We start from the raw sequence: 15,391 nt of genomic DNA, 5'->3' as shown, positions 1-15,391 counted from the left end.
GTTCCCCAACCAGGGATGGAACCTATACCTTCTGCAGTGGAAGGACAGAATTCCAACTACTGGACCACCAGGGAAGTCCCTATTGAAGAAGCTGCCACTTGCAGGCTTCCTAGATGAGGGGTGCTCCCCTCCCTCATGCTAAGTGTTAGGGCACCTTGGAACAGGAGGAGGGGCCCTGTTAGCCCAGAGACTGGCCTTTATCTCCTGTGAGTAGGACTCACTCACTCCCAGAGTCACTGTTATTGCTCAACCCCGATGCTCCCTCGGCGGGCGCTGCCAGTCCACTATGAGGTCTTAATCCCGAGCTTTTACATAAAGGCCTTCCTGGCGGGTGACTCATAATCCCTGCTGGCTCCTTTACCTTGATTCACCTGGAGCCACAGACTGTTCACCAGGGACAAAAGGGTGTCCTGGCATTTTCGTGGCTACTGTGAAAATGTCCCATTGCAATATTCAGACCAGCTCATCTTCTGACTTTGAGAAGAGCAAGCATGCTGTTTAGGTTTGCTGGGATGTGGCAGCGTGTTAAGAGAGCAGCCTTTCTTTCTTCATGATCTGTTTAGTTTTAGGGATGAAGGATATAAGACGTGAGAATACATGCAGAAATGTGATCATGATTCATCGTGTTTAAATGATATAATTCAGTCTAGACTCAGAGAATCTTCATTCTAGATATCTGTCCGTTACATATTTTTAAACCTTTTATGAAACTTGCGTAGGTAGCAATGCAAGTTTCAGAAATGAATATATGCAGGTTATAAATAAGACTCTGGAAACACAGGAAAATGACAATGGGTGTATGATTTTTGTCTTTTTTTAAAGACTCCGTTTTGTTGTTATGTTGGTAAGTAAGTGAATAATCAAGGAACAAATTTTGTAGGTGAGGTTAACGTGTGCTCTGGGCTGTATGATCCAGCTTTGCCCTCATTGGGCTTATGGTTGGGGGTAGGCTGGAGCATAGACCCTGTGGAATACTGTGGGGCAGGGAGTTCTGAGGGCTGTAATAAGGGAAAGAGAAGAGTTCTGGGGACCCAACAGAATGTAAGACTGTTTCCACGTGGTGGAGGCCTCTCATGGGTGGCAGCCAAAGTGTCTGTGTCCCCAGGGTGAGCCATGGCTGCCCCGCTCCTCTCCTGGAGACTCTCCAAGACCTGCAGATGTTTAGAGTAAGGCGAATGTGGAGGTTGTTCTTGGTTCACAATTTTTACCTAACTTACTGAGTTTTTCATCTACTGAAGACTGGTGTTTTAACTCAAGGCTCCACAAGCCTGGATGTCCACTCCCCAGCTTGAGCTTCAGCTTGTTAAGATCATGCCACTGTGTCTTCATTCCTCTGGCAGTCTTTGTATGACAGCGTGGAGCCTGGGAATGAAGCCAGCATGAAGTGCAAAGCTGAGCGTCTTTAAGGGACCACAGCATCTGAGCACCTAGATGCAGCCATACCTGAAGCCAGAACTTCTCGGTTACATGAACCAATAAATTCCTTTTTTTGTTCTAAACCAAAGCAAATGAAAAGATTGTCTCCAGTGGTAACTTTAGTGGTAAGAAGTGGACAAGATGGGCCTGTGGGAGCTGAGGGGAACACTGAGCTCCTTGAAGATTTTTGGTCTTCTCTCTGAAGAATCCAAGTCATTTCTCACCTGTTTCTTGTATATCATTTCTGTTGAGAATACATCTTTGAGTCAGGAGCATTTCCTGTGCCCTCTTCCATGCAGGAACTGAGTGTTGTTCTCTGTGCTTTAGTGGACCCCTGGGCACGTTTCCCCTCAAGAATTCCTCAAGTGTGGGAATTGTTACCCATGGCGTCCAGTGCAACGGTTAACAAAGCTAGGACTTAAATAAATGTTTGGGCAAGAAAGAAGATGGAGAGAAAAAAGGAGGGAATCAGGAGCAAAGATCCAAAGGAATGAGTCAATATATAAAAGAAAAAGGGACGGTAGAAAGGGAAGAAGAGCTGTTTCCTAGTTTCTGAACTAGACATTTCTCTTTTTGTACGCTGGATTGTATGAGAGAGTTCTTACCTCTGATCATACCATTGCGGGGAGAACTCCCTGCCCCACAGTATTCCACAGGATCCGTGCTCCAGCCTCCCCCCAGCCGTGCAGGTTCACACCACATCCTCCATCCAGACTGAAGCCCTCTAAAGGCTGGGAGTCACAGCACGATACCTTCCCTGTGGTGGTGGTGGTGGTTTAGTTGCTAATTCGTGTCTGACTATGTGATCCCATGGACAAAGGAGCCTGGCAGGCTACAGTCCATGGGATTCTGCAGGCAAGAATACTGCAGTAGATTGCCTTTTCCTTCTCCAGAGGATCTTCCCAACCCAGGGATCGAACTCAGGTCTCCTGAATTATAGGCAGATTCTTTACCAACTGAGCTACAAAGGAAGCCCACCTTACCTGTAGAAGATACTAAAGAAAGGTTTCCTTTCTTCTCCCCTGATTGCTTACTTCTTAGCTAAGCATTGTACTAGTAGCACGACCGTGTTTGAAGCTTGAGAGAACTCCAGCCCCAAAAGGGGCCGAGGGGGCCCTTTTTCTGTAGGCTGCAGTGGGGGAGTAAGTGCTGGGGGCTGGGTTTAGCTTCCCTGTTGTGGACTCAGACCTTTGTCCAAACTAGTGTTTAAGTTGCTTTCTTAGATCAGAATTTATTCAGGACATCTAGTTTCATTGCAGATATATCCTACAAGTTAAAATGGCTTGCTTAAATTGGCCTTTCATCCTCTTGTAAAGACTGATAGAATTTAACAGTGATCAAGGAGAAATACTGAGCTAGAGGGGAATAATAGTGGTGAGAACTATGCCTATTTTAGTTTTAGGTGTGAAGATCATTGCATAAGGAATCATCTTTAGCTTCAGAGGCTTTTTATTTCCTCTCTGAAGAAACAAAGCTAAGGAATTTTTTAAACACCTAAAAATAAATTTTCCTTCTATAGAAGGCTGTTTTCTGCTTAAGATGACTATGTTATCCTGAATTGGACAGAAAAAGGAGATGAATGGAAAGACAGATGAAATCTGAATAAAGCCTAGAGTGTGGTCAACAGTAATGTACCAGAGTCAGTTTTGACAGTTGTGCCATCGTTTGTTGTTGTTCACTCAGTCGTGTCCGACTCTTTGCAACCCCATGGACTGCAGCACGCCTGGCTTCCCTGTCCTTCACTATCTCCCTAAGTTTGCTCAAACTCCTGTCAGATGAGTCAAACATCTCATCCTCTCTTGCCCCCTTCTCCCCTTGCTCTCAATCTTTGCCAGCATCAGGGACTCTTCCATTGAGTTGGCTCTTTGCATCAGGTGGCCAAAGTATTGGAGCTTCAGCATCAGTCCTTCCAATGAATATTCAGGGTTGATTTCCTTTAGGATTGACTGGTTTGATCTCCTTGCAGTCCAAGGGACTCTCAGAAGTCTTCTCCAATACCACAGTTCAAAAGCATCAATTCTTATTGGACCACTCTTTAAGGTCCAACTTACATCTGTACATGACTAGTGGAAAAAACCATAGCTTTGATTAGATGGATCTTTGTCAGCAAATCGATGTCTCTACTTTTAATATGCTGTCTAGGTTTGTCATAGTTTTTCTTTCAAGGTGCAAGTGTCTTTTAATTTCATGGCTGCAGTCACCATCCACAGTGATTTTGGAGCCCAAGAAAAGAAAATCTGTCACTGTTTCCATTGTTTCCCCATCTATTTGCCATGACGTGATGGGACCGGATGCAATGATCTTAGTTTTTTTCAATGTTGAATTTTAAGTCAGCTTTTTCACTCTCCTCTTTGATCTTCATCAAGAGGCTCTTTAGTTCCTCTTTGCTTTCTGCCATAAGGGTGGTGTCATCTGCATATCAGGTTATTGATATTTCCCCCAGCAGTCTTGACTCCAGCTTGTGCTTCATCCAGCCTGGTATTTTACATGATGTACTCTGCATATGTTAAATAAGCAGGGTGACAATATACAGCTTTGACATACTCCTTTCCTAATTTTGAACCAGCCTGTTGGTCCATGTCCAGTTCTAACTGTTGCTTCTTGACCTGCATACAGGCTTCTCGGGAGGCAGGAAAGGTGGTCTGGTATTCCCATCTCTTTAAGAATTTTTCACAGTTTATTGTGATTCACACAGTTAAAGGCTTTAGTGTAGTCAGTGAAGCAGAAGTAGATGTATTTCTGGAATTCCCTTGCTTTTTCTGTGATCTAGCATATGTTGGCAATTTCATCTGTGATTCCTCTGCCTTTTCTAAATCCAGCTTTTACATTTGGAAATTCTCAGTTCACTCACTGTTGAAGCCTAGCTTGAAAGATTTTGAGAATTACCTTGCTAGCATGTGAGATGAGTGCGGTTATGCAGTAGTTAGAACATTCTTTGGCATTGCCCTTCTTTGGGATTGGAATGAAAAGTGACCTTTTCCAGTCCTGTGGAAACCACGGTTTATAAGATGTTTATTTTTTATGTTTATTTATAACTTTATTTTTTTTAAAATTAAAGTATAGTTGAATTACAATGTTGTGTTAATTTCCACTGTACAACAAAGTGACCCGTTACACAATATGTACATTGTTTTTGGTATTGGTTTTCTTTATGACTTATCCTAGGACACTGAATATAGTTCCATGTGCTATACAGTAGGACTGTGTCCATCCACTCTACATCTACTAGCCCCCCAAACTCCCAGTCCATTCCTTCTTCAACCTCCCCCTCCACAGCCACAAGGCTGTCCTCTGTGAGTCTATTTCTGCTTTGTCGTTAAGTTCAGTTGTGTCATATTTTAGATTTCACATGTAAGTGATGTCACATGGTTTTGTTTTTCTGACTTATTTCACTTAGTATGATAACCTCTAGTTGCATCCATGTTGCTAAATGGCATCATTTCGTTCTTTTTGTGGCTGAGTAGTATTCCATTGTATATGTGTACCACGTTTTCTTTATCCATTCGTCTGTCGATGAACATTTAGTTTGTTTCCATGTCTTGCCTATTCTGAACAGTGCTGCTGTGAATATAAGATGTTAACGTTAGGAAAACCTGGGCAGGGACATACTTAGCTTTTCTGTAAATCTACATTCATTCTAAAATGAGCTTATTTACCGATCTGAACCCTCTGCTCTTGTAGCCGCAGTGTCATTGTTGGTGCTGGTTACATCGCTGTGGAGATAGCTGGCATCCTGTCTGCCCTGGGCTCTAAGACATCAATAATGATACGGCATGATAAGGTAAAATCTGTTCTTGATGTTAATCTTTTAAAAATTTTACAGGGAGGACTTCCCTGGTAGTTCAGTGGTTAAGAACTTGCCTGCCAATGCAGGGGGCTGGGTTTTTTGATCCCTGGTCTGGGAAGATTCCACATGCCTTGGGTCAACTAAGCCTGTGCTTCACAACTAGAGAGTAGCCCCCGCTCGCCACAACTAGAGAAAGCCCATGTGCAACAATGAAACCCAGTGCAGCCAAAAAAATAAAAAATACAGGGAGCATTTCCTCTTACGCTGTCAATAAATACAGGGTGCAGAGTGTGTATTCTCTTTCTCGTGGAGTTGCACAAAAAGCAGAATTAGGACCAGTGTTCTTCCCAGCCACCAGCTGCTAGTTGAGAACAGTGGGCACCCTGGCTGGTATTTCTGTCATGAAGCAGTGGGTAGTATCCGATGCCCTAATAAGGCATACAGGCTTAAACATAAATATTGTTAAATTGAGCAGACTGCCAGGTTAATTTCTTATTCGGAAAATCAATTTCATATGTTCAGATAGTATTGGATTATTAACATTCAGTCAAAATTTAGTACATTCTTTGCATTAAAAGGAAACAACAAAGATACTTGCTTACCTATGTCCGTCACAGCATTATTCATGATAGCTAAGAGGTAGAAGCAACCCAAGTGTCTGATCACACATGAATAGATAAATAAAGGTATGGTATATCCACACAAAATGGAATATTATTCAGCTTGTAAAAGGAAGGACATTCTGACACATGCTACAACATGACGAAGCTTGAGGACATTATGGTAAATGAAACCCGCCAATCACAAAAAGATAAATATATGATTCCACTTATATGTGGTATCTAGAGTACCTATGCTCAGAGAAACAGAAAATGGAATGGCCTTGCCAGGAACTGGGGGGAAGGAAATGGGGAGTTGTCTAGTGGGTACAGAGTCTCAGTTGTTTTTTTTAAGTGAAGTATAGTTGAGTTACAGTATCATGTTAGTTTCAAGTGTTCAGCAATGATTCAGTTATACATACATATATGTATTCTTCAAATTTTCTTCGCTTATAGGTTATTACACAATACTGCGTGTAGTTCCCTGTGTTATGCAGTCAGTCTTTGTGGGTTTTCTGTTTTGCATAAAGTAGTGTGCATTTGTTCATCCCAGCCTCCTAGTTTATCCCTCCCCCACCCCAGAGTCTCAGTTTTGCAAGGGGGAAGATTCTGGTTGCACAGCAATGCAAATATGCATAACACCATCAGACTGTGTCCTTAGAAATGGTTAAATGGGTACATTTAACGTTATGTGTTTTTCACCACTGGGACTTCCCTGGTGGTTCAGGGGCTAAGACTGTGCGCTCCCAGTGCCGGGGGCCTGGGTTCAATCCCTGGTCAGGGGCTGGATCCCACATGCTGCAGCTCAGTTCACCTGGCACAACGAAAGATGCAGAAGAGCCAAATAAATATTTAAGAGGAATGTGTACGTATAACTGAGACTCACTCTACTGTACACCTAAACTAGTACAACGTTGTAAATTAACTATGTTTTAGTTTAAAAATGGTTTAAGAAAACTCACAGTGTGGCCGTGAATGAAGAAGAAAGAGGGGGATTGATACTGGAATTTCCTCCCAGGTTTGTAGCGTTATCCTTAATCAAGTTTTATTCTTTCCTGCCACCCATCCCTCGGCTGCCTCTGTATACAGGTGCTTAGAACTTTTGATTCAATAATCAGTTCCAACTGTACTGAAGAGCTGGAGAATGCTGGCATTGAGGTGCTGAAGTACTCCCAGGTACGACTAAACCCTGGATGAGCTTACCACCTTGGTCGTCTATCTGTCCTGCACCCCACTAGCTTTATCAATACAAATTACATCTACCCCAGTCAGTTTATTCCTTTCTAGAGTGCTTCCAAGTCTTTTCTTTATCCTAAGAAGCTGTATTTCACATCGATGTTTTAATGAAGGCTAAGGTATAAAAGATTAGGAATCTGGTAGTTGAATTTAGTTTAGTTGGAACTAAAACTATAATTTTTGTGCTCCAAGTCATCATTGGGTATCTCCGTGACGGTCAGTGGCTAAGACTGCACTCCCAGTAGAGAGGGCCTGCGTTCGATCCCTGGTCAGGGAGTTAGGTCCCACATGCCACAATAAAGATCGAAGATCCTGCATGCCACAAGTTAAGACCCAGAACAGCTAGATAAATATATGACAGATAAAATAATAAATGTTTCTAAAAAACCAAAGTCTTCATTGAACATCCTTATTTTTCAGGTTTATACTTTTTTCAGGAAATATTATTATGGAATCTCTTTTGAAAGCATATCATTGAGTTTTGTAGATGAAAACAATGACAAAGTGACTGTGTATATATATATGTGTGTATATATATATATATATATATATATATATATATTTTATTCTCAGGGATTCACCTACTTATCATATTTTTTTCCCTGAGTATGAGCCTTGTAAAAATTATTTCCACCCCTGCAAAGCTTTGTCCTTTCAGCATAGGCCATATCATAAGTAAAATAATAAATGTGAAGTTGCTTTGTAAATGCTGAAGTCCGGACTGGTGGTGAAAGTCAACATCAGAATCCCTTGGGACTCTCACTAAACTTTATATGTCCTTCACCCTCCTTACCTAATCTTACCTTCCTCCCCAATCGTAAGAGTATCCTGGGAGAAGCAAGGATTGTGCAGTTTAGAAAATTCTTAATGAAGCTGCTACAGCCCATTTCCTCCTCCAACTCCAGCTACAAATCACTGTGCTTAGATTTGTGATTTAAAATTTTAAATCACAATTTTAAAGTACTTTAAAGTACTTTGTTTTTAAGCTGAAGTGATAGGATGTTGGCATGAGTTGACATTTCTGGCCACTGGCTGTCTGATTTTGGGTCACTGAGGATACTGTCTTGGCTCCAGAGAGTTCTAGTGTGGGTGGCCTTTGGGCAGAAGTAGAAGTGACTCAGTGGTAAAGAGTCTGCCTGCCAAGCAGAAGATGCGGGTTCGATCCCTGAGTCAGGAAGATCCCCTAGAGAAGGAAATGGCAACCCACTCCAGTATTCTTACCTGGAAAATTCCACAGACAGAGGAGCCTGGCAAGCTACAGTCCATGGGGTCTCAAAGAGTCAGACATGACTGAGCACACACACTGAATCCTGACTCATTTGCAGGATTCAGTGGAGAGTTTTCAAATGTTAAGAATTCTAGTTTCCTGTTTATTTGCTTTCCTTCCCATTCCCCACACCCCCAGTTAATAACTTGTATTTGCCGATAGGTCAGGGAAGTTAAAAAAACTTCTTCGGGCCTGGAACTCTGCATGGTTACTTCAATTCCTGGTAGGGAACCCACCTTCACCACTATTGCAGATGTTGACTGCCTGCTCTGGGCCATTGGGCGGGACCCAAACTCCAGGGGCCTGAATTTAAACAAACTGGTAAGTGACCTAGTCTGCCTATGACCTTCTTCCCCTCACTCCAGTTTTATTGAAAAATAGTTGATGTATATCCCTGTGTAAGTTTAGTGAATACAGCATGATGATTTGATTTACGTGTATTATGAAATGATTACCAAAGAAGGGTCAGCTCACATCCATCTTCTCATACGGATACAATAAAAAGAAAGTAGGAAAGAAAAAAGGAAACATTTTTTCTCTGTATGTTGAGAACTTGGAATTTACATACACTCTTCACAGCAGTGTTGTCTAGTCATCTTGTACATTGCATCCCTAATACTTACGTTGTAACCAGAAGTTTGAACTTTTTGACCTCCCTTCTTGCCTAAAACATTCTTGAATCAGTTGGTAGTCCTGTGGTTTCCCCTGATCCAGTCCCAGACCCCCCAAAACTTGAGTGGGTTCTGTTCAGTTCTTTTCATTTCATGTGTCTAATTTGTCATCAAATCCCATTGCTTCTGCCTTTGAAAGTTTTAAAAAGTTTTTTGTTTTTTCCATTTCTAGTGTCCTCACTCTAGATCAGGTCGTTGTCTTGCTATTTCCTGACTAGCCTCCTCCTTACAGATTTCCTTCGTCCTCTGATACCTGTCTCTTTAAAGCCGGATAATTATTCCTTCCCGTCTGCAGCTCTCATAGTGATGGATGGGTGTGTGACTTGTCCGGGACATTGTGGCACTCAGGGATGGGTACGCATGTGAAGCTGACCTACCAGTGCCATCATTCTTATGTGTCCTTTTAAGTTTTAAAGGACAGTCTGGTACAGTAGCCTGGGGTCTGGGTCCCAGTGTTTGACCCAGTTTTGAACCTTATACCAGTTTCATGGCCTTAGGCAAGTTGCTTAGCTACTGTTTAAGTTTCAACTGCTTCATAGAAATATGGAAATAAAAATAGTACTTGTCACATTGGGTTAGAGAGAAAGTAAATGAGTAAGTGCATGCAAAGTAACTTGCCTAGAAGCTGGCCTATAATATGAACTCAGCAAATGTTAATCAGCTGCTGCTGATGGTGAGGATAATGATAATTGTTGTGATATGCTATACTCTTCTACTTGTAATAATAGAATATTTTATATATTTGGTGGAGGTTTATATGGGGTGGCAAAGAGTCAGACACGGCTGAGTGACTTTCACTATGTATTTGATGGAGCCTCTTGAGTAGTGTGTGACAGTTTGGTTTATATTCTAATATTAGTATCTCTTTTAAGTTCCATCCCTTTTTTGTTTCACTAAAAGGCATTTTTTATAATTAAAAAGAATAAAATATCCAGGGACATGTTTACTTGATTTTAATCTTATTATTCAGTGAAACTTAGTAAAATTTGTAATCTATTTTTATGTTAATGAAGCTATTCATCCAGTTTTTCACCTTTCAGGAGATGTTGTGCCATTGTACAGACCTAATCATTGCCAGTCCAATTTTCAGCTATATTTGCTGAATTTTTAAAAAATGAGGCATAAATTTTCCCTCAGTTCAGTGTTGATATATTTTTAGACTGCACATTGAATGATTACTCTGCATAAGTCTTGGCAACATGGTACTAGGCAACATAGCCTACTTTGATCTTTAAAAAAAACTTTATTGGCGTAGAGTTGATTTACAATTTTGTGTTAGTTTCTGCTGTACAGAAAAGTAAATCAGTTTTACATATACATATATCCCTTCTTTATGTTAAGATTCTTTTCTCATATAGGTCATTGCAGTGTATTGAGAAGAGTTCTCTGTGCTATACTAACCTACTTTATTCTTCCCAACAACTGTTTTAGGGATAAGGATGAGGAGCCCGGGGCACAGAGATAAGAAATTGTCCACCAGGCTTGTAAACTCTGCAGGGAATAGAGATGTCTGTATTATTTACCACTGTATCCACAGTGACTACATTAATGCCTCATTTAGAAGTGCAAGTGTTTGTTGATAAATGGGAGGTTTCATAACTATTAATAGTCAAGTGGCAGAGCTGGGACTTCAACCCAGATCTCCATGTTCCAAAGGCTGTACTTTTCACCATAACACTACCTTTTCCCTAAGCCTGCTGCCTCTCTACTTCTCATTTGGGGATATATACACCTGGGATCTGCAAAACCACAAGATAAGCATCATACATCTTTTTGGAGGAAAAATTCAACTCGACATATAGGCAAAAAAATTTGGTTAAAGGCAACGTTGATATGTTTTAGAGTAGAATACAAATTTTGCTTGGGTTTTTAAAGATAAAACTAAACTTCAACAAAATCTGCTTTTGATGCCTGCTTCAGGCTATGCCCGTCTGATGTATGTGTCAGCATGCTTCAGGAGCAGTGCTTCCAAGGGAAAAACTGAAAATCACTGCCTTAGATGGACTCCACAGGGATGCCAGTTTCCATGTCTGAAAGCTGAGTGATTCCTTCTCAGGCTTGCCTGGCCCACTGAATACAACGCAAAGGCAAATCCTGTTAAAACTCCTCAAAATTGGATAAAATACTTACCTTTTAAGTCCAATGAAAGATACCCAACTTGCCAACTTGCAAGGATGCTTTTCATCCTGTGGTTGAGTCTTGTGGGTTCTTAGAGATTCAGGCTGAAGAGGTGCCTGGAGTGAGGCGGATCCAGAGATGTCAGCTTTTTTTTTTGTAGATGGGCCAAATATTTAACCTGACGTCCCTTTACAATTTTAGGGGATTCAAACTGATGACAAAGGTCACATCATAGTAGATGAATTCCAGAATACTACCGTAAAAGGTGTCTATGCAGTTGGGGATGTGTGTGGAAAAGCTCTTCTTACTCCAGGTAATGTTTCTTCTTTTGGGGGGGGGGGGGTAAGGGAGGCTCTGTGTGTTACAGAAAACTGTTGTGCTTTCTACAGTCAAATCAGCTCAAGCAAAGTTAAAAAGATGAGTGTCTTTATGATAAAAATGTTTTGAAATGGATGTTGGTTGGGTACCTGACATTTTCTGAATAAGTTCCATTTTTACTTGGAGAATGCTTTTAGTAGTATTCAATTTTCTTTATTAAAAGATTTTAAAAATGCTTAGTGAAGACTGAAACTTTTGTACCGATAATATAGTCACCCTCTGAACAGTGCTGGAAATTAGAATCTGAGTTGTGTTCGTGGAAGGAAGTGGCCTTGGGAAGTAGTGATTTGGAGTGGCTTTCTTATATTTTTATAAGAAAATAAATATTTTAATCTTATATATTTCTTACATACTATTTAGTCTTTTAAAGAATTTTTGTTGGGGTAAAATTGATTTACAGTTTTGTATTAGTTTCAGGTATACAGCAAAGGGAATCAGTTATACATATATACACTCTTTTTCAGATTCTTTTTCCATATAGGTCATTACAGAGTACTGAGAACAGTTCCTGTGCTTTACAGTAGTTCTTATTCAGTTCAGTTCAGTTGCTCAGTCGTGTCCGACTCTTTGCAACGCCATGAACTGCAGCACGCCAGGCTTCCCTGTCCATCACCAACTCCTAGAGCTTGCTCAAACTCATGTTCATCAAGTTGGTAATGCCATCCAACCATCTCATCCTCTGTCGTCCCCTTCTCTGCCTTCTGTTTTATATACAGTGGTGTGTATATGTTAATCCCAATCTCCCAATATCCTACCCTGACTATTTAGTCTTGATACAACTAAGACTGATCCCCGTCCCCTGAATCCCATGCCTCAGCCTGTTGCCTGAGTTAACTGGTGTCGTTTCAGGCTCTCTACCCGCTTCTGTTAGCAGCACCCCTCCATCAGCTTCATTCTGTCCCCTCTGGGGCCTCACCAGCCTTTCCGCAATGGCCCAGTTCTTACTCACAATGGAAACTTCCTTGGTCACACACCCAACGCCTTTCACCTCCTTTAGGAAGCTCTCTCAACAATAGCAAAACAAGCAAAGTTTCAAAGACTTCATAACATAATTGAACAGCCAAAAGTTCTGTCGATGTGAAGAAAATGTCTTCGATATCCTACTGATGCCTTACTTTGGAAAAAAACTTTTTGTCAATTTGAAGTCAATAAAATTAAAAACCAGTGCTTATATTGAACTCAGGCATGGGTTCTAAAAGACTGTTAGGAATAAAAACAGGTTAAGTAAGGTAAACTTTTTAAAAACTTAATAAGAAATAAAAATAATTTTTAAAAGACACTTAAAATATTCCTGTGAGGTAGCTGATTGTAAAGTAGAACTGAAGATGCTTGAAATAGATGCTTGAGATGGTTTGCTCCATAAATATTGTATCAAAAAGCTAACATCCTCATTAAGAGGTATTGCCATGGAAGAGGATAGGTACATGTATATGTGTGGCTCAGTCCCTTTGCTGTCCATCTGAAACTGTCACAACATTGATAATCAGCTTATCATGTGGGCTTAGTTGCCCAGTCCTGTCCGACTCTGCAACCCCTGCCAGACTCCTCTGGCCATGGAATTCTCCAGGCAAGAATACTGAATGCATCCTCTTCTCCAGGGGATCTCTCCAACCCAGGGATTGAACTCAGGTCTCCTGCATTGCAGGTGGATTCTTTACCATCTGAGCCACCAGGGAAGCCCTTAATAAGCTATATTCCCATATGACTTAAAAAGTTTAATTAAAAAAAAAATAGGTAACTGCCCGATGTTTGTGAACTTGCAAATGTGTTTCTTGGATGTGGGGGGATCGTAATGGAATGTGTAGAATTCGTATAAGCAAATTGTTTTGGATTGTTAATTTAGGCATCAATAGGTCTTTATTATGTTGAACTGGATATTGTAATGAGCATTGATGAAAAACTTAAACTTGTGTATTAAGCCAGATGAATAAATGATTAGTAGAACAATTCTGCTATGTTAAAATGAACAATAAGCTAGACACTGATTTTAAAATACCTTTGTAGTTGCGATTGCTGCTGGCCGAAAACTTGCCCATAGACTTTTTGAGTGCAAAGAAGATTCCAAATTAGACTATGACAATATCCCCACAGTGGTCTTCAGCCACCCCCCTATTGGGACAGTGGGACTCACAGAAGGTAGGTGGCTAAAAACAAAGGTCATTTATGGTTTCTTCCCCTCCTCTGCTAACTTTAGCTAGGTGTCTGTCAGCTGACTAAATCTATCTCAGCTCCCCAAATTATATTTCTTTTTATTGGGTTGGTTAAAAAATTCATTCATGTTTTTCCATAAGATGTTACGGAAACACCTGAATGAACTTTTGGGCCAGCACAGTAGTTAGCTTCTTATCATATCTCCAGTTTCTTCCCCAGTTGTTACTACTTTGAAAGTATAATTCCTTTTCCCCACTCCATTTTATCTGTCTTGACTTTTTAAAGCTTTTTAGTTTGAACTAATTTCAAATTTAAAGAAGAGTTGCAGAAACACCAGAGGACTCCTGTCTGCCGATCACGTTTTTGCTTTATCATTTTCTCGCTGTTTGCACACACATACTTCAGTATCTGTTTCCTAAGAACAAGGCCATTGCCTTACAGAAGCAGTTTCAAATGAGAATATTTAAATACATGCAATATTATCTAAACTTTAGACCTTATTAAAATTTCGCCAATTACCTCAAATAATTTTATATTTATCATTTTCCCCCAAGTCTTGGATTTATTCTAGAATAGTACAGTATATTTAGTTTTCATACCTCTTTGGTCTCCTTTAGTCAAGAGACAGAATTCCTTAGCCTGTCTTTTGTCTTTCATGATATTGACATTTATGTTGTAGAATGTCCTTCCTTGTCATTTAGAGTAATTTTCCTTCATGACTTGAATCAGGTTATGTATTTCTGGCCATCTCTCTGACTGCTCAGTGGAATTGTTTCAGTTTCTGATAGGTGCTTTTTCCCCCCTGCCTTACAGATGAAGCCATTTATAAATATGGAAAAGAAAATGTGAAGACTTATTCTACCACCTTTACACCAATGTATCATGCAGTTACCAAAAGGAAAACAAAATGTGTGATGAAAATGGTTTGTGCCAACAAAGAGGAAAAGGTATGGGCCAAGTCCAGTCAGCTGAAGAGTGTGTTCAAGATTGGCAGGGGTGGGGGGTGTTTTCGTGAGGTGGGAAGGGAAGAGACCCAGTCGTTAAGGTTTTTCTGGTTCAGCCAGCACAGTCGCACTTTTATCTGTCTCTCTATATTGGAGTTATTCATAATATTTCACATAGAAAGAAGGTTCCACTGCTTTGAAAATGTAAGGTGGAGAGGAATTCCCTAGCAGTCCAATAGTTAGGACTTGGCTCTTTCACTGTTGGAGTCTGGTTGCAGAACGACAATCCCGCAAGCTACTTGGTTTGACCCAAAAAAGAAAAACATAAGGGGAAAAGGATGTCATTGACCAATAGGCCAGAACAGATAGGCAACTCAGAAATATTGGTAAGTGCAAGAATTTAATGTAAGAAGTTTAGATTTAACATAACCAATCAGTGAGGAAGAAGTTTATTTAGTGAAATGTTCTGAGATAATCAATTATCTTTTATCGTTTAACGTTTAGAGGAACTGCCAAACTATTTTCCAAAGTGACTGCACCATATTTTGTTCCCTTTAGCAACATACAAGGGTTACAGGTCCTCTTTACCTTCACCAACACTTGTTATTGTTTGTTTTTTTTTTTATTGTAGCCATCCTAGTGGATGTGAAGTGGTATTTCATTGTGATTTTGGTTTGAAGTTGAACAGTTTGGTTTTTTTTTTAATAACTTAAAAATGGGTTTTGTTTTGATATTAGTTCAGCTTATTGGGCTTTTCTATAAATTGAGTTAAATATTAAGGTAGAACTTAGCAGTATGCCTTGGGATCATGGCTCTGTGAGAAG

At 40.4% G+C, this 15,391-nt stretch overlaps 1 protein-coding gene across 1 annotated transcript in view; it reads left to right on the top strand.

The window, feature by feature from the left end:
• GSR (glutathione-disulfide reductase) overlaps nucleotides 1-15,391 on the top strand; it is a 41,853-nt gene that overhangs the window by 24,051 nt on the left and 2,411 nt on the right. The window contains exons 7-12 of the mRNA XM_065947573.1: nucleotides 5,098-5,197; nucleotides 6,892-6,978; nucleotides 8,468-8,626; nucleotides 11,296-11,407; nucleotides 13,477-13,608; nucleotides 14,437-14,570. Coding sequence (XP_065803645.1) covers nucleotides 5,098-5,197; nucleotides 6,892-6,978; nucleotides 8,468-8,626; nucleotides 11,296-11,407; nucleotides 13,477-13,608; nucleotides 14,437-14,570 — 724 coding nt within the window. The remainder of the gene's footprint in view (nucleotides 1-5,097; nucleotides 5,198-6,891; nucleotides 6,979-8,467; nucleotides 8,627-11,295; nucleotides 11,408-13,476; nucleotides 13,609-14,436; nucleotides 14,571-15,391) is intronic.

The sequence above is a fragment of the Muntiacus reevesi genome, chromosome 10 (assembly GCF_963930625.1).
Source record: "Muntiacus reevesi chromosome 10, mMunRee1.1, whole genome shotgun sequence".
In the NCBI taxonomy this organism is placed as follows: Eukaryota; Metazoa; Chordata; class Mammalia; order Artiodactyla; family Cervidae; genus Muntiacus; species Muntiacus reevesi.
Note: the sequence above shows the minus strand (reverse complement) of the source record. Positions and strands in the feature narration are given on the sequence as shown.